The sequence below is a fragment of the Nannobrachium achirus genome (genome assembly GCF_963921795.1).
Source record: "Nannobrachium achirus genome assembly, chromosome: 4".
Lineage (NCBI taxonomy): Eukaryota > Metazoa > Chordata > Actinopteri > Myctophiformes > Myctophidae > Nannobrachium > Nannobrachium achirus.
The window spans coordinates 74,674,998-74,695,741 of record NC_137813.1 but is presented as its reverse complement, the minus strand read 5'-3'; the positions used below and the strand labels follow the sequence as shown (position 1 = coordinate 74,695,741).

The 20,744-nt window shown below is 45.2% G+C and overlaps 1 protein-coding gene across 1 annotated transcript in view; it reads right to left on the bottom strand.

Moving 5' to 3' along the window:
- Positions 1–20,278, bottom strand: part of LOC308283185 (syntaxin-binding protein 4) — a gene marked incomplete at both ends in the record, with an annotated part of 314,024 nt that extends 293,746 nt beyond the window's left edge. Inside the window, one exon of the mRNA XM_080723564.1 lies at positions 20,214–20,278. Within this exon, the coding sequence (XP_080579690.1) occupies positions 20,214–20,278 (65 nt within the window). The remainder of the gene's footprint in view (positions 1–20,213) is intronic.
- Positions 20,279–20,744: the final 466 nt, after the last annotated feature.

Below are 20,744 nucleotides of genomic sequence, written 5' to 3'. Positions count from 1 at the left end.
CAGTGAGTCGCAGATGTGGAATTACAACTTATGTAACCAGGGACGTGCAGAGAATGTTAGAGGGGCAGGGGCTGACATTTCTAAAAGGGCCTTTTGGTGAAAATACCGATAATAGCAGAGACCTCTTCGGTACTTGATAATAGGGCATTCACCAAATATTCGAATATCAAAGTCACTATTCGAAGTGGAATATTCAATTTTTTTTTTTTTTTTTTTATTGTTTTCTCTTAAAAAATATATGTAGTTTATAAAGCTTGGCTAGATAGGAAGTCATAAGAATGAGTTGTAAATGCCCCTGGTGGATGAATTTGTTAATGCTCTATACCAGGGTTCTCAAACCTTTTTTGGCCGTGACCACAGATATAAAGAGCTAGATGCCTCGTTCGCCTCTGCAGTTAATTGGAGCGATGTGCAAAAGTTCTAGTCCGGACTTCCTGAAAAAAACTAAGGGAACGCTCAGCGTGTCTTTTCCGTGACTTATCCAAGGACCACAATTCAATTCAACAGAGCCACAACAGTTCCGATGTTGCGCTGCTCAGCTGTTCTTATAGACTGCATACGTAAAGACCAGCCCCTACCTGCCTCTGATTGGCTTACCGACTTCCGTATGTGTGACGCACGCGGAAGCAATGAACACGGAAGCGACGAAGATTCCCTTAGTTGCTCAATGCATACGCCCCCTAGCTGAAGGAGGCATCTACCTTTCTATGTCTATGGCCGTGACCCCCAAAATAAACATATTTGAACTGGGGACCCCCACCCTGACAAGCACTTGGAATTGTAGGTATTACATGTGACTTGGTTCCGCAGATAAACGTTGCGAGGCGTTGTGAGCATGTAGATCTGCTATTTTCACAATGTTTGCCTCTTGCTTGCTTAATATTCGACAGTTTAGCCAGTCCTGTCGAATATTCGACTATTCGATTTCGAATACTTTGAGGTCGAATAATTCAAATACTAAAAATCACTATTCGTGAACGCCCTACTTGATACCATACTAAACTAAGCATAATCAAGTCAATACTGGAGATATGGCGTAACGGCATGGATTTCTACACGAAGAGAGCAATTATTTCAAGTTCAGGAGAGTTTGGACAAGGCAATTCTCTTGAATGCTAGCCTTCAGGTATGGCATGGAAAGAGGGCACTCGCATTTCTTTCGCTATCGTGAAAACTGCATTCATGGTCTGGAGAGGGCACTTTTTACAGAAGGATAAAAGGGCAGGGGCTCAAGCCCCCTTTGATGTCTATGTGTGCACGTGCCTGTACATATGTATGTAACAACAAAATGAAGTTCTTTTTTCAAGGAAAATGTAGCCTATCACACCGTGGACCCCCACTTGATGCCTTTTTCTTTTAAGGATATCTGGAAGTCTCAGTTGGAACTGTTACCCCCGCGACCCGATTCCGGATAAGCGGTTGAAGATGGATGGATGGAACATCATGAGAGTGTACAAATGGAACCATTTGAAAAAACACACACACGTGCGCGCGCATAGCCGCACACACACACGCACGCGCGCGCACATACACACACACACGCGCGTGCACGCACACAGACACACACACACACACACACACACACACACACACACACACACACACACACACACACACACACACACACACACACACACACACACACACACACACACATTGAGGACCAGGGGGGAACTACTCCGAACTCAAACAAAATGCATATCGTCACTGTCGGGCAGACACGTCGTATCTCTCCACGTTTCAAATGTGTACATTTATTTGCAAAGCAAAGCACTGCTTCATCATAATATGGCCATCGCAACAAAAGTAGTGAAAAGAGCTGATCTACAAGCACACAACGCCTCACGGTGTGAGGCGTTGTAGATGCTTGTGCTTGTAGATTTTAAAAATGATAAATACAAAACAAACGGTTTTGGACATACAAGGTTTCCACCCGACAACGAGGATATATATACAGTATATCTGACTTAATGTCATGTCAGTGAGCGTTTGTCCTGCACACGTATCCAAAGGGACCGTCAGCCAGGGACATGTTTGACCAAACTGAGAATGAAATGTTCTCACCGAGCGTCCGGACACGGAATTCTTTTTGCTATATCTTTGCTCTCCGATGTTGTTATCCCGCCCACATTCCAGTTCTGGCATGCCGTGGTGGTGGGAAGACAATCGCACTCTATCCCTTCCAGGGACGTGCACACATAGACACTAGGGGGTGCTAGAGCACCTGCCCTTTTGCCTGCCTGGATCAAGGTGCCCTTTTTATGAAGTTTGATTTTTGTACAGTGTTTGTTTGTTTTGTTGTTTTGTACAGCGTTCAGTATGTAGACCATGGTGACATCGGTCAATTCTGGATTAAAAGCTTCTAATCGTCGTTAATCGATATTCTCAAAGTTGGGTCTAGGAGCTACATGCATCACACACGGGACGCGTTGCCTTGTTTTGTTAGACCCAGCCAACATGTTGTCTAGGCAGAGGCGTTCTAAAGTCTGGCTGTATATTTCACGACAATGTGCATGTTAATGTCACGCTGTCATTGGCTGCACCTGTGTGTGGTGCTAGTTTTGATAATGAGACGTCAGCTTTCTTCACTGCATGGACAGACATGTTGATGTCTCCCCGTTCTGTCTCCGAGCTAGAGAGTGCCCTAAAAAAGCCGCCTCCTATCACGTAATAAAAAAAAACATGTAATGTATTGTGTAAGCGTGACATCATTCAAATCGCGCCCCCCAAACATTACCAACATTAATGCAACACTGCCCATCCCTAACTACTAGGCAGTCGAAGGTTCCACACGCCGCACAAGGTGCCCTTTTTTTTTTCACTTGAGCAACCACCCTCCAAAATGTCTGTGCACGCCCCTGATTTCTCTATCAAGCTGAACATGATATAAATATATAATATATATATATATATATGTTACAGTATATTTGAAAAACCAGTAAGATTGGGAAAGGAGCGCTTGTTTTAGTTCACCTTATGGGCAGAAGAAGAAGCCCATGTCTCAGTGGTAGAGCTGAGACCTTGACTGCATTGGTCCCACGTCTTATTGTTCCTCCATTGTTCCCATTAGTCCCACGCTGGTGAATGCTAACCTGGTGAATGCTACTATGCCTAAACCTAACCCTAACCCTAACCCTAACCTCAGTAAAACTATGCCTAAACCTAATCCTAATCCTAACCCTAACCTCAGTAAAACTATGCCTAAACCTAACCCTAACCCTAATCCTAACCCTAACCTCAGTAAAACTATGCCTAAACCTAACCCTAATCCTAACCCTAATTTCAGTAAAACTACCATTTAGACCAGGGGTCTTCAACAGGGGGGGCCCGGTCTCCAGAGTTACTACAGGGGGTCCTCCAAATCTTTGAATGATAGAAACTTTGTTTTTCTCCTTTTTTATATTAACCACTTGAACCCTAGCGTCCATATTCTGAGAACTTTTGCCAAAAATAGCAGATCTACAAGCTCACATTTTTTGGGAAAAGAGCTTTGGTGTAGAGGGGGAAAAAGAGCAGACCAAGTACAGAGTGAAAGGTCAAGTTTAGTAAGTATTGTCGGTTCAAGTGGTTAAATATCTGGAAACACAAATTGACACAAATCCAAAATACACTGACGATTGTGTGCTGTCAAACAATGAAACTATATGGAATCTATGAACAGGTTGTGGGGGTCCCTGCTTCATCTCTCTCTCAGCTTAGGGGTCCTTGGCCTGTTTTAGACCCATGACACTTTGTCATTGCGCGACGGATTATAAACCGGATAACGTCAGCGCACGCTCTTCTTCCTCATTCCGCTTCTCCACCCCCCCCCCCCCCCCCCCCCCCCCCCACTCCCCGCCGCGAGCACAAACAAACACACACGGAGCTACCCGTACATACATTAGCTCTCTCGCGTAGATTTAGCTAATGTGGTGCCTCCCCCCCCCCACCCCCTTTATCTCCAAGACGGAAATGCTGCAGGACTCTTGCCTCTCTCTCTCTCTCTCTCTCTCTCTCTCTCTCTCTCTCTCTCTCTCTCTCTCCAAGGGTGTCACACCAAATTATGGGCCCTGGGTACAATGGGAACGCATTGTTGCTTTGTGCTTTGACTACTGAAAAGTAGCAGATATACAAGCTCACAGCGCGGCACTCTTGCGAGCTTGTAGATCTGCTATTTTTGGAAAAATCCAGAAAATCTGTGCGAGTCTTTGAATATTTCAAATACTTCTTGAAAGGATTCTTTTTTTTTGAAAAAAAACAAGAAAAACATGTTTCTATGTCAGTGGTGCTCAAACCTTTTCATGTGAAGGACCACCAAAATGATATGTATTTGGCCACAGACCCCCATCTCGAGATGGGGAAGCAAAATTTGAGTTACAAATGTTCGCTTGAAAAATATATTCAAAGATTTGCACACGTTTTCACGACTTTTCAAAAATAGCAGATCTGCAAGCTTGCTCGCCGCTCGTTGTGAGCTTGTATATTTAAGGCACCTTCACCTTGGGCCCTTGTCCCACTCCCCCCCACACCCCTTGTGACGCCCCTGTCTCTCTCTCTCTCTCTCTCTCTCTCTCTCTCTCTCTCTCTCTCTCTCTCTCTCTCTCTCTCTCTCTCTCCTTGCTGGGGCAGCTGCACTGGCTGCTGCCAAGTCCTCAGCGGTGCCTTCGAGATTTCATTTATCCTTGCGGCACATTTTTTTCCCCCAATCGTATCTGGTTCTGTATCTTAAAACATCTTTAAAAAAGGAAGCTCCGAATCAGGACAACGACAACGACAAACGAGGGCATCATCATCACCCGGAACTGGAGAGCTTGCACGGGGGGAAATAATAATAATAATGATAAAAAAAATATAAGAAAATCAATTCCGTTCACCCCACCCCCACCTCTCCCAAAGCCTCGGGCCAACGCGCGCGTCAGGGGAAATGGACGATCTGCAAGCACGCGAGCTCGGCGAGCTTGTAGATCGGCTATTTTTTTCCGCGGGGCGGCCAGGTTTCTTGCGGGGGGGCAAAGTATAGATCGGCCACAGCAGCAGCACAACAGCTTAGAGATGGGATTTATGGCTCTTTGAAGTGAGCCGGATCTCAGGGATCCGTTCCTTTCACAGAGCTGTTCAAAAGACTGGCTCATTTGAGTTACTTTAGTTATTTAGTTACTTTGTAGATTTTGATGATAATTTCAAATCACTTCAACCCTATTTACATTTTGGCCATATAAATACATTTCCGCCATTTGAAAATAGCCAATCTACAAGCTCACAATGCGTCGCATAGCTTGCAGATCGGCTATTTTCAAATGTTTATTTTTTTTCCTACATTTTATTCATTGGAAAACTTGTGAAATGGGACATTTTGCAAAATGAGTACTTTGGTACTTTAAGTATTAAGTACATTTTGATACCAATACCTTTGTACTTTTACTCAAGTACAGTTTAATTCCAAACGTCTACTTGTGGCCGAGTATTTCTACATTCCCACCCCATCCCACAAACCCAATTGTGATGACAAATATTTAAAGAATACATACATTATATGAATATGTGAAAGACAACTGACTGACTTCTATGTAAACCATACAATAAAATCGAAATGTTTACGCTGGAAAGCATCTTCAGCCTCACAAAAACCCCATTCAGTCACCTACAGTCCTCTGATTTGGAGCTAGAAACTGCCAATGATCTGATCTGTTCAGTTATCCACACCCTAAGCGATAGAATCTTGTTTGTCATATTATTATTCACTAGAAGCTCGGCCGCCCTTCGGGCGGCCGAGCGTCTAGTCGGCGCCCTGGCCAACTCGGGAACAATGTAAATAGGGGATGAATGCCCCGCCCTTTAATGCAAACCCCATTATACCTGTTGTCATAGGATCTGTTTTGACCATCTGTTTGCGTGTGTCCATTTATCATTTATGCCCATATATGGTTGATATCTATCTGTCTACGTCCATTTTATGTCCATATATGGAGATCTCTTTAGGACCCGTTTTGACCATCTGTTTGCCTGTGTCCATTTATGCCCATATATGGAGTTATCTGTCTGTCTGCGTCCATTTTATGCCCATATATGGAGATCTCTGTAGGACCTGTATTGACCATCTGTTTGCCTGTGTCCATTTATGCTCATCCCATAATACCTGTTGTCATAGGACCCGTTTTGACCATCTGTTTGCCTGTGTCTATTTATGCTCATATATGCCGCGGTGGGGAGCGTGCATATACTCTATCTGTGTCCATCTTTTATGCCCATATGCCCATATATGGAGATCTCTGTATCTGCCCATATGCCCATATATGGAGATCTCTGTCTGTGTCCCTTTTATGCCCATATATCTGCGTCCATTTTATGCCAATATGCCCATATATGGAGATCTCTGTATCTGCCCATATGCCCATATATGGAGATCTCTGTATCAGTCATATATGGAGATCTCTGTATCTGCCCATATGCCCATATATGGAGATCTCTGTCTGTGTCCCTTTTATGCCCATATATCTGCATCCATTTTATGCCCATATGCCCATATATGGAGATCTCTGTATCTGCCCATATGCCCATATATGGAGATCTCTGTATCAGTCTGTGTCCCTTTTATTCTGCCCATATGCCCATATATGGAGATCTCAATCTGTGTCCCTTTTATGCCCATATATCTGTCTGTGTCCCTTTTATGCCCATATACGGAGATATCTGTCGGGTCGAGGCAAGGCCCCTGTATTGCCCATATATGGAGATCTCTGTATCTGCCCATATATGGAGATCTCAGTCTGTGTCCCTTTTATGCCCATATATCTGTCTGTGTCCCTTTTATGCCCATATACGGAGATATCTGTCGGTTCGAGGCTAGGCCCCTGTATCTGCCCATATGCCCATATATGGAGATCTCTGTATCAGTCTGTGTCCCTTTTATGCCTATATACGGAGATATCTGTCTATATATGCCCATATATGGAGATCTCTGTATCTGCCCATATGCCCATATATGGAGTTCTCAGTCTTATGCCCATATACGGAGATATCTGTATATGGAGTTCTCAGTCTTATGCCCATATACGGAGATATCTGTCGGGTCGAGGCAAGGCCCGGCACTGCAGTGATGTCACAATGACTCAGCGCTTGCGCCCGGCACTGCAGTGATGTCACAATGACTCAGCGCTTGCGCCGATTTTGCGCCGATTTCCGCATAAGGAGATTCCGAACGTTTCGCGGCGGTTAGGGAAAACCGTGCGTCGGGTCGGGTCGAGGCCCGGCACTGCACTCCGTGCCGCTGCGGGGAGCGCGCGTGCCGAATCTGAAGCCGGTGGGACGAACGGTTCTCGAGATACGCGGATTACAGACAGACACACACGCAGACACGCACGCAGAGACTTCTCGCATTTATAGATAGATTATCGTTTGTTGTCAAAATTAATTCGCCCCCGCTCTACAAAAGCCAGCTCCCCCATAGCCACAATTCTCTGGAGTCGCCACTGGTATACTGCGAACCGGATCCCATCGTTCATTTCAAAGAGCCGTTCAAAAGACTCGACTCGTTCGCGGACGTCCCACCTCTTCACAACAGCAGCAGCAGCAGCAGCGAAAAGGCTCCTCTCTCTCATCCATCCTGCCCTGCATGACGTTAGGTTGCCATGGCAACCCCCGGAACGGGGTTTTGCATCCGTCCATCCCCTCTCTCTCTCTCTCTCTCTCTCTCTCTCTCTCTCTCTCTCTCTCTCTCTCTCTCTCTCTCTCTCTCTCTCTCTCTGCCGCCCCGCACGTTTCCAGAGAAAGGGGAGGAGGGGGGCGGGCAGCGATTCACCAGAGCAAAACAAATGACAACCCCCCCCAACCCCCGATCGTTTTATATAGGATGGACTGATGCACGGACGGACACGCGGACGGATGGACACGGGGGGAAGGGGGGGGGGGGGGGGGGGGGGTGGGACGAAGGAGAAAAACGACGAGAAGCCGCGTCTGTGCCGCGATGATGATGATGAGATGCATGGGATCTATCGTAGGATGTCGAGGTGTGTGTGTGTGTGCGTACGTGCATGTGTGTGTGTGTGTGTGTGGTGCCGATCGCGTCTCTGCCTCACGTTGGTGGGACGTGTTCCGTACGACCTCCCCCCCCTCCCGTCCCCTCCCCCTCCCCCCTCCCTTAAAACGCCTGTGGCACGCCGTAAGATCATGGAGCGTCCGCGAGAGGACACGCACGCACGCACGCACACACACAACACACACACGACACAACGCCGACGGGAAACCGAAGCGGTCGCACGCGCTAAACGGACGCAGAGGATCTTCGTTTTCTTCTTCTCCGCCGCCCACATTTCCACAACATTTTCTCTCAGTCTGTCTCTCTCTTTCCATCTCCATCTCTGTCTCTCTCTCCTCTCCGTGTGTGTGTGTGTGTGTGTGTGTGTGTGTGTGTGTGTGTGTGTGTGTGTGTGTGTGTGTGTGTGTTAAAATACCTGCCGTCCGGTCCCCGCTCGCAGTACTTGAACTCGGGGTTCATCCGGATGGGGAAGAGCCCCAGGTCCACGGGCTTGCTGTCCGGGTTCCAGTCCAGGGCGCCCGTGGCATAGATCATGAAATAATCCCAGAGCTCGGGCAACTTCTTGGAGGAGAGATACATGGCAAACCGAATAAGCTGTGGGGGCTTTCTTCTTCTTCTTCCGGAGTGTATAGCGGTAGGTAGGTAGGTAGGTAGGAGCAGGCAGTGTATGGCTTTTAGGTGGAAGGTAGGTAGGTATAGCTGGGGAAAAGCGGCGAGCTAGTCGTTTGTTTGGTTGGTAGGTAGGTGTAGCTGGGGAAAAGCGGCGAGCTGGTCGTTTGTTTGGTTGGTTTGGTTTGGTTGGTGGCCCCGCTTGCTTCCCTATGCCTTCTCCTTGGAGACGAGCGCGTAATGATGAGAGGCACCTCAGCCTTCAGCCCTGCATTTCAAGTGCTTCCAACTACCTCGGCGGCTCCGCTGTCGACTCAGCAACTAGCGCTGTCCGCTGTTCTCCTCCTCTGCTCCGTTCCCCTCCTCCCTCTCCTTTTCCTTCACATCCACCGAATTAACTCTTAACTGGCGCTCTGTCTCTAGCTCTAGCTCTCTCCCTCTCTCTCTCTCTCTCTCTCTCTCTCTCTCTCTCTCTCTCTCTCCCTCGCTCTCTCTCTCTCTCTCTCTGCTTCTGCCTCTGCCTCTCGCTCTCTTTGCCTCTATATTGCTCTCTCGCATTCCTTTTGATATGCGTTAGATTAGTCCCATGGACCCCCTGTCCGTTAGCGCTTGTAGCTCTGGGATCCTAATCTACACAGCACAGTAGAAATCACGGTTGCAGACCTAAGGGTCCATGTGGTTCCATTTGTACACACTCAGAGTTACAGATTGGTAAGGGTGAGGGTTTTGTCCATGTGTACACTCTCAGAGTTGCAGACCTGTACGGGTCCATTTGGCTCCATTTGTACACTCCCAGAGTTACAGATCGGTAAGGGTACATTTGGCTCCATTTGAACAGACTTCTGAGAGTTACAGACCTGTAAGGGTCCATTTGGACTTCTAGGGTGGACCCGAACTCTTAAGCTGCGTAAATGGTAAATGGTGCATTTATATAGCGCTTTTATCCAAGGCGCTTTACATAGATTGTGCATTACATTAACCCATTCACGCACACATTCATACACCGGTGGCGGAGGAAACCATGCAAGGCACCAACCTACTCACCGGGAGCAATTAGGGGTTCAAGAGTCTTGCTCAAGGACCCTTCGACATTAACTGAGGGGGAGCCCGGATTCGAACTGGGAACCCTTCAGGAACCCTTTGTGCTCTAATAACGGTTTCTCTAACCCTGAGCTATGCCGCCCCCTGATGCGTCCAAACCTGAAGCTATTTCTTCTATTCTAGTCGCTTCTATCGCTTCACTTTGGTCACGCAGGTCCGCGTTGGTAAAACATCATGTCCCGTTGGAATCAAGGTGAAACACCCGGAAAAAAAGGAGTCCCAACACCAAACACCAAAAACATGTCCGTGTCTCTGGACATCAACGCTGATTGGCTGTCAGGACGCGATGGGTGGAGTGGGGGTGAAGCGAAGGTCGCTTCAGTTGGATTTTTCCAAGTGGGGGCGAAGATACGAGGCGACACTTCGCGCCGTTCGCGCCGCCCCTTTCGGATGGTTCGCACGATATTTATCTGTGGAACCGAGTCAAACTGAATGTAATGCCTCAACTCTTACAATACCAAGTGATTGTCGGCGTGGGGGGTCCCCAGTTAAAATATCATTATTTTGGGGGGTCATGGCCTGAAAACGTTGGGAACCCTTGGTCTACTCTAAACAATATCACGAGCATATCTCCTTGTATGGGCCGAAACATGAATATCCTTATTAGCCCTATTCACGACCCGCCCACTCAGCATCCCCCGGGTGCTGAAGTCCCGTTTTGAAGGGGAAAAATCCTACTATAAGCCTATAGAGTTAGCACAGAAATCGCAAATTTAATGCAATTTCCGAATAGTAAAGTATAAAATACGCCTAGCATGATCAAGAACACAAGATAGTAAACGGCACAAAACATTATAATTTACTTTACCGTTAGAAATAACGATTTGTTGGCTTTAAGTCCAGTATAGTTTCCCCTTCTAAATTGAAGTCAGCACCCGGGGGATACTGAGAAACGGAAGTAGGTGGGCGGGCCGTGAATAGGGCTAATTATTGTTTATACATTAAGTATGCGATAAGGTCTTGCTGCGCGGTCATTATGCCGTATATGGACACGACGGGCTGATAATTCCCAGAGGCGGAGCCGAGGGGAATTATCAGCCTGAAGTGTTCTGAAGTGTCCATACACCATAATGACCAAGCAGCAAGACCTTATAGCACTTATTACCCGGCTAATAAATACAATTAATAATTTGACTCAAAACTAAAAACAAGTATTTCCTTGTTTACAGACGGCTGAAAGTGTTCCACAAGTGTTGCGCTCGTGGGTCGCCTTGGAAAACAAGGAAGTGATGATCAGATAGTTTTTAAAAACATTCTTCAGAGCAACGTTTAGTTGTAAATGTCGCTGTGTGTTCGTTTAGGGGGCTGACATGTTGGATACGGCACTAATTCCATGCAGTGCAGCCTGAATACAGCAGCTGCTCGGGCGGTCATTTAGCCTATAATTCACCACTGATTTCAGCACTCGACCAATCAGAATCAAGCATCCAAACAAGCCGGGTAATATTATGTTTTATGTCATGTGGTCTACCTGCACAACCTGTGTGATCTACTTGATATCTACTGATCACAATCTACCTTTTGGGCACCCCTGTTCTAAACAATGTTCTATCAAAAATAACAACATACTTTTGAAACTATATAGGATCACAGGGAAACCAAGAACTTGGCAAATAACAATCTGCACGTTGGATTTACAGGTCAGGTCCCCAGGTCAAACCAATGAACGTATACAGTAGCATCTGTTTAAATGCAACTCTGCGTGCGAATGGAAAGGAAAGGCACGCATCCGTGAGATGTCCACACATGTCCACATTGTCACACGCAAGGTCAGTGACCTGTCACAAACACGACACGCGTTAATTAAGGAAGATCAAAGCCTATACACACATATAGAGTACACGTGATAGATAGATACATAGACAGACAGACAGACAGACAGACAGACAGACAGACAGATAGAAAGATATGTGCGGGCGTATGCCCTTGCCGCTTAACATTGAATATTGAGTTGCAAAATAAATGCCCATGAGATGCTCTGATCATACAATGTGTTAACATATTGCATGATCATTATATGGTTGAGCATCTCTTATTTGCAAAATTTAAAAAGGATACTCCACTTTCAAAAACACTTTTGGTCATTTTATCGTCTAATCAGGCTTTTGGGAACACCCAGGACAGTTTTTGAATTTCTTCATTCAGTATTTAGATATTTGATATTCATTTCCCCCATTTTGTCCCCTTCCAGGACCTTCCTATACAAACCCATTATAACTTCAAACTCCATGAAAAGGTTGTGGGAATCCCTGCTTCATCTCTCTCTCTCAACTAAGGGGTCCTTGGCCTGAAAATGTTGAAGACTCATGTACTTTCTTTTTGCGCCCGCTCCTCCCCTTTTATGGTAAGATATTATGATGTCACGTGAAATCCACCAATCCTGAAGCTGCGGAGGGGTGTAAAAGAAGAGAAGACATTGGACATATTTCCAATATCTTCCAGCCGAAGGGAAAACCAAGTAGCACTGCTAGTAACACTGCTCATATAGCTTCGTAACGGCGCACATGAATGGGACTGCTAACCGCCTAGCTCCTGTGGGCTAAAGTTGGCTTGGTTAAGCAAGCCAACTCAAATTCGTTGCAGCAAGTGGAATGCTTTGATCCACGTTTGAGTGACTGGGAAACATACAGGCAGTGGCGGTTCTGACCTATATTGCGCCCTGGGCCAGGTAGTATAGCGCCGCCCTATGGCCGCACAAAGCGCGGCCGGAAAAATCGGATATTCGCGGGCAAATTATGCATTTTTTTAAGTTAAAAGCGGTTCGGTTCTACACGGCGGCAGAACCATTTTGGGCTTAATATAATAGGGTTTATAAAAGCATGATCTGACTGTCTTAGTCTTCTTACCTTGGGCTGGGACTTGGTTCTTTCACAGTCACGCACAGTGAGACAAGACTATAGGGTTCCTATATCCTGGCTGATAGAGCCTGAGGTCTGTGTTTTGTAGAGTAAAGTCGGGAACAAAAATGATCCTCTCCATGTGATGTTTCAGGGCAAGCAGCAGACTGACTCCCAGTGCCATACAGTATATTATGTTGTAAACCTAAGGTTACCTTTGTAGAGTTAGGGAGTATTTCGTGACGTCCTGTGTTATTCCTCTGAGCTGGAACTGGGCTTCAATGTGTTGAAACCACGGCCGTGGGTTATGCTGCCAAAAGTCCGGCAACTTGACGGTAGCGGCGTAGATGTTGGCATTAACGTTAGCCATATCGTTAGCACCGACGTTCGGTGCGGGCGCTGCGGGAACGTTAACGCCGGTGACGTTGTCTTCGTTGTCGGACATGTCGTATTCACTCACGGGGTCACCAGTGTAGAGTTAGGGAACAGCGAGACAGTAGATGTAGGTGCAGTCGAGGTAGTTTACTTAACTCCACATAAACTTGTATCACGTACATACACGGTGTGCATCAAGCTAGCAGCACAACAACAACAACACATCACCCGGAAACGGAAGCCCCAAGACTAACTAACCCCCCAGCCCTTAAAGGCACAGTACTCCTGTGTCTCTCACAGTCTATATATGTGGGTCACCACCACACCTTTATCTTACCACCAGGGGGTGTTGTTGTATTCGGTCTGGTCTAAACAGACAAGGAGTGTTTGCAGGGCCGTCACCCTACTTTTTTTTTTTTTTTTTTTTTTCATGCGCCCCCGCAAAGTGGCGCCCTGGGCAATCGCCCCGCTAGCACCCCCTTGGGGCCGCCTCTGCATACAGGGGAAAGTAGCTTTTCAGAATGTCAATAAACAGCAGCACACGTGGCTGTTGTAACCATAGACTGTAAAAAAACATGGACAGTGCAAAGCCATTGGTTTCTATGCTGCAATAATGACACTTTTTGTCCCTTGCATGGGTGTCGCCATCATCGTTTAAATGGTACCCAAGGAATCATAAGGAATGCTATTGGCTGCCAACGGTCACATGGAACCGCAAGGATACATGGGAGAATGTGGTGTTGAGCCTCCCGAAATAAAGCACACGAAGAAGAACACAGCCGGCTGGTATCAGTTTAGTTGTCCACGCCCCCCGCAACTTTATCATCAATTTTAACATAAATGGGACCATATTGCACAAAACGCATATCATGGTGATTGAAAGGCAGTTTTTTACTAACGACAGGAACCATAAAGTATTTTGTTTATTAAGGTTAGAAAAAAATCAAAGGGGGAAATGACTGGGGTCCAATGGAGAAATATTGTTTTTGGTACCTCACGGGGGGAAAACAGCGCAACTAGCGGCCAATCATGGGATCTTTCTGTTCCGGGAATGCTTCATGTATTCATGAAGCATTCCCTGGCAACAACACGCCTGGTTGTAACACTAGTCCTGTCTACGTTTAGACAATATTAAATCGGCCTGGGAGATGCGTGAATGTGCTTATGAACATCATCAGGTTCACTTATGTCATGTGTGTTGTTATTATTGCACGTCGAGTCTGCTAGCTTTTATGCTAAAGCCACAAGGGTACAGTACATCAGTGATGTCACACAGCTAAAGCCCTATGCTCCAGCCACGAACTGTGTCCTCCACATGAAGGTGACGTCACGTGTGAATCCTTAGTTCAGTGGTTCTCAACCTGTTGTCCCCAAATTATTTTGGAGGGTCCCCAGATGATTAACTTAATGTGCAACGTTGTTTTCTCACTCAACTGTAAACAAACCAACATACAGTGTATTGAGGGTTTATGCACATGTAAAGTGAGAATTTAAGGACTTTTTAATCCCTCTGAAATGACAAATTAAACAATGGTCAAATTGTCAAATATTAGAGGATGAAATTGTGAAAATAGCTGATCTACTTGCTGTAGTTAGTATACACTTGTTATTATCTATTGCTTTAGGAATTCAATTGCACCTGTCAACTTTGATTCCAATGTCTAATACATAATAATCAATTTATTTAAAGACTTCGTTCTTTTTGACTAAAACAATTGACTGAAACCGAAGTAAACCTTTGGGTGGGTTAGTCGACTAAAACTTGACTAAAACCTTTTGAGTTCTAGTCGACTAAAACTAGACTAAAACTATCACGGATATAAATGACTAAAATCTGACTAAAACTAATAAGCATTTCATCAAAAAGGACTAAAAGGACTAAATCTAAAATGCCTGTCAAAAACAACACTGCCTTATATATGCCTCGATATCATGACGTCAGCCTTTGCCCGTGATTGTCTACAGGCATAAACACAGACACACAGACACAGGGGCGTCAATTGGGTATGGCAGGGGTAAGCAGCTGCCATACCCTGGGTCCAGGGGGAAAATAAAAGTTACTTTTAAATATAAATCCATGAATGTCTAATTTGTCTATCTGTTCTGGTTATTATGTTGTTAAATTACAGTAAAATAACTACAAATGCAAAATTTAACAAAATGGTCACTTTAACAAGGTATTATAATTATATTCTCCACACTTTTATTCTCCCCATCTTGACAAAATGCTATATTCCCAGGTTCTGCAGGTCAGCTGCACAGGTGCAATGCATTATTGTTAATTGTGGCACGTTTACTAACATGCCAAGTTTAGCTGCACTTGAACAACCGTTCCAGACTGCCATATCCAGCCCAAGAAACCGTAGAAACGGGGGGAAAATAGAATGTACTTCTTAAAATAAATGTATCATGCCTGTTGCTATAAGGTATGGCAACATGACTAAGACACCAGTCATGTTGCCATACCTTACCTTTTTCTGAACTGACGCCACTGGCTATGGGCATAAACACAGACACACAGACACACACACAGACACACATAGATTTGGCACATTTATAGATAGATAGATAGATGGCCATCAGTTTAACCGCTTTAACCCTGGGCTATTAAAATATTAAAACAGCTGATCAAGCTCAGAACACATTGTGATGAGATGCCTTGAGAGCTTTTAGCCTGATCTGCTAATTTCAAAAATAAAAACTGTGAGAAAAAAAAATGTGAGAAATGTTTTTTGTTTTTGACACATCTTACAGTAACAACACAAATACAGGGGTCCCTGCGAACGTATTTTCATGTGGCGGTCCTTGACATGAAGATGTTTTTAGAGAACCTAGTCACAATAACAACTAGAAATGCACTCTGTCGAGGTGCCAACTTGTCTCTTGTGCACAATAGAGGTGGGACGTTCGCGAACGACTCGAGTCTTTTGAACGGCTCGTTGGAATGAACGATGGGATCCGGTTCACAGTAATAGGGAGCCGTTCCTTTCTAATGAACAGCAGTGGTGGGGAAAAAGTACACGATTTCTTTACTAAAAGTAAAAGCATCAATGGTGCAATGTGGAAATACACGGACCCACAAGAAAGAAGTTTGTTAATGTTTACTTAAAGGCCCGCTGACACGCCCCAAAATTATAATAGTATGATACAGTAGGTCACGTGGTCTCTCTGAAAACGGTCTGAAATAGTCTGAAACTCATGTCACAGTGTAATCTGCCCCTCGCCCCACAACAACAGCTGACCAGTACAGTAAGTAGTACAGTCAATTAATTTGATTGGCTTATAATTGCACATTCCCACAATGACATCATAAACATATTAACTCATATTTTAAGATGACTTTTTAAAGTGACAGTACCCCTTTAAATGTGCAAAACTATTGGTATCAAAATGTACTTAAAGTACTAATAGTAGAGAGTACTCATTATGCAGAATGTCCTGTTTCACAAGTTTTCCTAATGAATAAAATAGCCGATCTACAAGCTCACAATGCGTCGCAACGCAGCGCATTGTGAGCTGGTACCGCTATGAAGGGTTTACCAGCCACCCTATCCCAGAGATCCTGCTCACTTCAAAGAGACATAAATCCCATCTCTAGTGCACAAGCAGGCCATATGGTCTTCTTGTTCCATGAGGTGCGCTCACCACTGGCATCACCACTTCCAAAGAAAACTGATACATTATGACCAATGACATCACCACAGGCATCACCAGGAATGCTGGTCCTTCATTGCCTGTTACTGTAATAGACCCTATTCACGGTCCGCCCACACACGCGCACTCAGCAAATTTCTCAGCAACTTCCTGGTGCTGACGTCAGCTTTGAAGGGTAAACTACCACAGAAATTGCTGGACTTAAAGCCAAAAAATCATTATTTTGAAGGTAAAGTAAATTCTAATGCTTTGTGCCTATTACTATCTTGTGTTCTTGATCATGCTAGCCGTATTTTATACTTTACTATTCGGAAATTGCATTAAATTTGCGATTTCTGTGTTAACTCTATAGGCTTTTAGTAGGGTTTCCCCTTCAACCGTGACGTCAGCACCAGGAAGTTGCGTAACATGAATTCGGTCAATAGTGACGTTGCCAGAGATGCTGGTCCCTGATTGGACTATGGTCTTCAACAAGAGACCAACACATACCGGTACATACATATACATACATACATACATACATACATACATACATACATACATACATACATACATACATAGCCTACCCTACCAGCCAATCGCAGTAGGCCTACTTGCACGCTCAGCTTGCGCAAGTAATAACAACTTCATATTAGATTTAACTCGGGTATTCATCTCCATAACATCGGCATTTATCATACTGCATTTCAAGGCATAATACTACTGACAATGCTATCTCAATGTTGGTTGATTGATTGAATAGGCGCAGTTTGTGAAAATAAAAGGCACAGGAAAGTAGGCTACATGCAGTTCAATACAAGGTCTACTTAGACTCTAAGGCCTGATTTACACTGCCACCCAAATCTAGCCTGAATCAGATCTGTGTCACATCAAAAGTGGAATCAGATTTTTTTAAATAGTCTAAATGCAGACAGGTCACATGCATGTCACATGAAATCCGATTTTGAAAAACCACATCCAGAGGTGGTTTCAAATCCGATTCAAATCCGATTCAGGACATCTGTCTCAGTCTGAAAGCAGTAACCACATCCATAGAGGCACATGCAAGTCACATCAAACTGTCCAAACGTCACTTGCTGCGCGACACAAGCGCAGAGCGCCAATGTAATGACGTCATTACAGAGCGCGAGTATTTACTATTTGATTACAGCGCGCTGAGCACATGAGAAAAACAAGAGAAGAGAGAAAACATGTGAGCTAAACAGATAAAGCCAGAGAGAAGAGCGAAACACAAGAGTAAAGAAAAGAAAAAGAAAAAACTATATTTTAACGTGTGTTTGTTTTTGTTGTCGCTTGTCTGTTATGTCGCATTTCCTGAACGACGTGATCAACTAGCGTCAACGTTGTGACTTAACGTCATGATGCCTACGTCGTTACCACGGTAACCAAAGCAGATATGTAGACAGACGCAGGGCAGCTTTGGGCTGACGCTGTTAAAATCAGCCTGAACGCACAGATCCGATCTGGTCACTTACAAATGCAGTGTGAAAAGTCGGGCCAAAAGATCAGATTTGAGAACCAAATAGGATTTGGGCTGGATTTGACTGCAGTGTAAATCCGGCCTAAGCCTAATGCTGCATTCACACTGAGAGAAGCCAAGCTAATGGTTGGCTTGCTTAATCAATGTAATCTCCAATGCAAACCAGCTTTTAAAATTCCCAAGCTTTTTTTCGAGCATGGAGCTGGTTTGCATAGAGATTACATTGAATTACCAAGCAAACCATTAGCTTGGCTTCTCTCAATGTGAATGCAGCTTTAGACTTAGAGGATTTTAAACCCAAGAAAGATATGGCTTCTTTCCATTGCGGTCCACTCCTTTGAAGGCTATACTCAATTCATCTCAACCATTGAGTTGTGGGCAACTGTATGTACCTATAGTACTCTATAGTGAATAGCCAGGGGAGGCCTTAGCTATGTTTCACCAGTTTAAATTGAAACGGGCCTCAGCCACCAGAGCTAGCCAGCAAGCCTTGTTCAACTTGCAACACACGTATAACACTTTTTAATAATCATATAACCTTGTTAATATAAAGCCATTTAGGTCAATGCTACAACATTATGTAGTGATATAATAATAATATTTAAATAGCAGGTGTAACAGAGGTGATCCAAACCTCCCCACCCGGATTCGTACCCGGGTCTCCCACACGAAAGTCCAATATCTTAACCACTAGACCAAAGAAACATCTCTTTGGTCCGGGGGAGATAATAGACTTTTGAGACTTCAAGGCTGGGGCTGCGACTCTCTCCGTCACACTCACCCCCCTTTGACCTCCTCCTAAGGGGAAGCCCAGATCAGGGTCACGGCACCAATGTAACGGAGGTGATCTGAACCTCCCCATCCGGCTTTGAACCCGGGTCTCCCGTGTGAAAGTCCAATATCTTAACCACTAAACCAAAGACCGGGAGAGATACTACTTTTGAGGCTTCAAGGCTGGGGCTGCGACTCTCTCCGTCACACAGGCAGTCATGACTATAAGTCAACTTCTGTGTGCGATTGTTGTGTGGCTACTGTGGCCTGGGTGCGCTGGCGGTGGCGTGGGGGGGCCTCATCAATAGCTCTTGAAACGGGCCTCCAGATTACTAAGGCCGCCCCTGTGAATAGCCATAGAAGTCCCAGATAATGTTAATGACAGCAGCCGATATTCAATGTTCTTTAACGACTCGTTTAGCCCACTGACTCTCAACGTGCGGCCCAAGGGGGTCCCAAATCTACCCTTGCGGGTCTGTAACTCTGAGCGTGTGCGGATGGAACCAAATGGACAAACCCTTAACGGGTCCATTTGGTTGCATTTGCAACTCGGAGTTAAATTAACTTTAAGGATTTCACAGTTATTTCATTCGATCTCAAGACTGAATGACATAACGGCCTGGTATAGCCTATGGCATATCAAACTGGGACCCCTAAACCAAATGAAAACAACAACAACAACCACCACCACCACCACAACAACGACGTTTGAGGAGCGGTTTAGCCACCACCATAAACCAGTGGTTCTCAACCTGTGGGCCGGGACCCCCAGGGGCAGGGGGGGTCCCCAAATTAGCCTATTATTATGTTTTATTTTATTTTTGTATTTTTTTGTATTTTTTTTATTTTATTATTATTATTATTATTTTTCATCATCTGGGGGGGGGGGGGTCCCCAGATGATGAACTTAATGTGCAACATTGTTTTCTCACTCAACAGTAAAGAAAGTAAGAAACCAACATATAGTCTAGTTTAAGTGCATGAGGGTGTCTGCACATTTCTAAAGTGACAATTTGAGGACTTTTTAATACCTCTAAAATAACAAGTTAGCCCTATTGGTAAAATTGTCATAATTTATATAATAGAGGCAGAAATTGAGAAAATAGCCGATCTGCATGCTCACAACGCCTTGCGTTGCGACTTGCGAGGCGTTGCGAGCATGTAGATCTGCTTAATTTCATAACCAGAACCGCGTCCGTGTTGTACAAAAAACGTAATGCATGCCTCAACTCTTAGTGCTCGTAGGGTGAGGGGGTCCCTGGTTCAAATGGGATTATTTTGGGGGTCGCGCGGCCCTGAAAAGGTTGAGAACCACTGCCATAAACAAACAAACAAGCACACGTAGCACATATTACGCCCGGTGGCCACTTACCAGTACAGGAGCGACAGTCCATCGAAGCGCTCAAGCTCCCTGGCTCCGTGCTTGAGCAGAGACATAGCGGCATCCGAACAACCGAGGCGATGTTAACGATAGAATCAGTCCTCTTCTTCTTCCAGCGATCAATTGGATCGAACGCTCATAACACACTCACTAGAACAACACACGAGACCCCGGCCGATATGGCAGCCTCGAACACGGCCGGTGTGTCCTCGCCTCGTCCTCCTCCTCGCTCGCTCGGCCCCAATTCGACTTGACGGCGTTCTGTTTGTGTGTTTCAGCCCAGGCTGGCTGTGTCAGCATCAGCACCACAGCAGCAGCAGCAGCAGCAGCGGCGGTTCATCTCTCTCTCTCGCTCTTAGAGGTGGGACGTTCGCGAACGAATCGAGTCTTTTGAACGGCTCTTTGAAATGAACGATGGGATCCGGCCGGTTCGCATGAGGGAGCCGTTCCTTTCTAATGAACAGTGGTGGGAAAAGTAGCCTACTCGATTTCTTACTTAAGTAAAAATATCAATACTGCAAT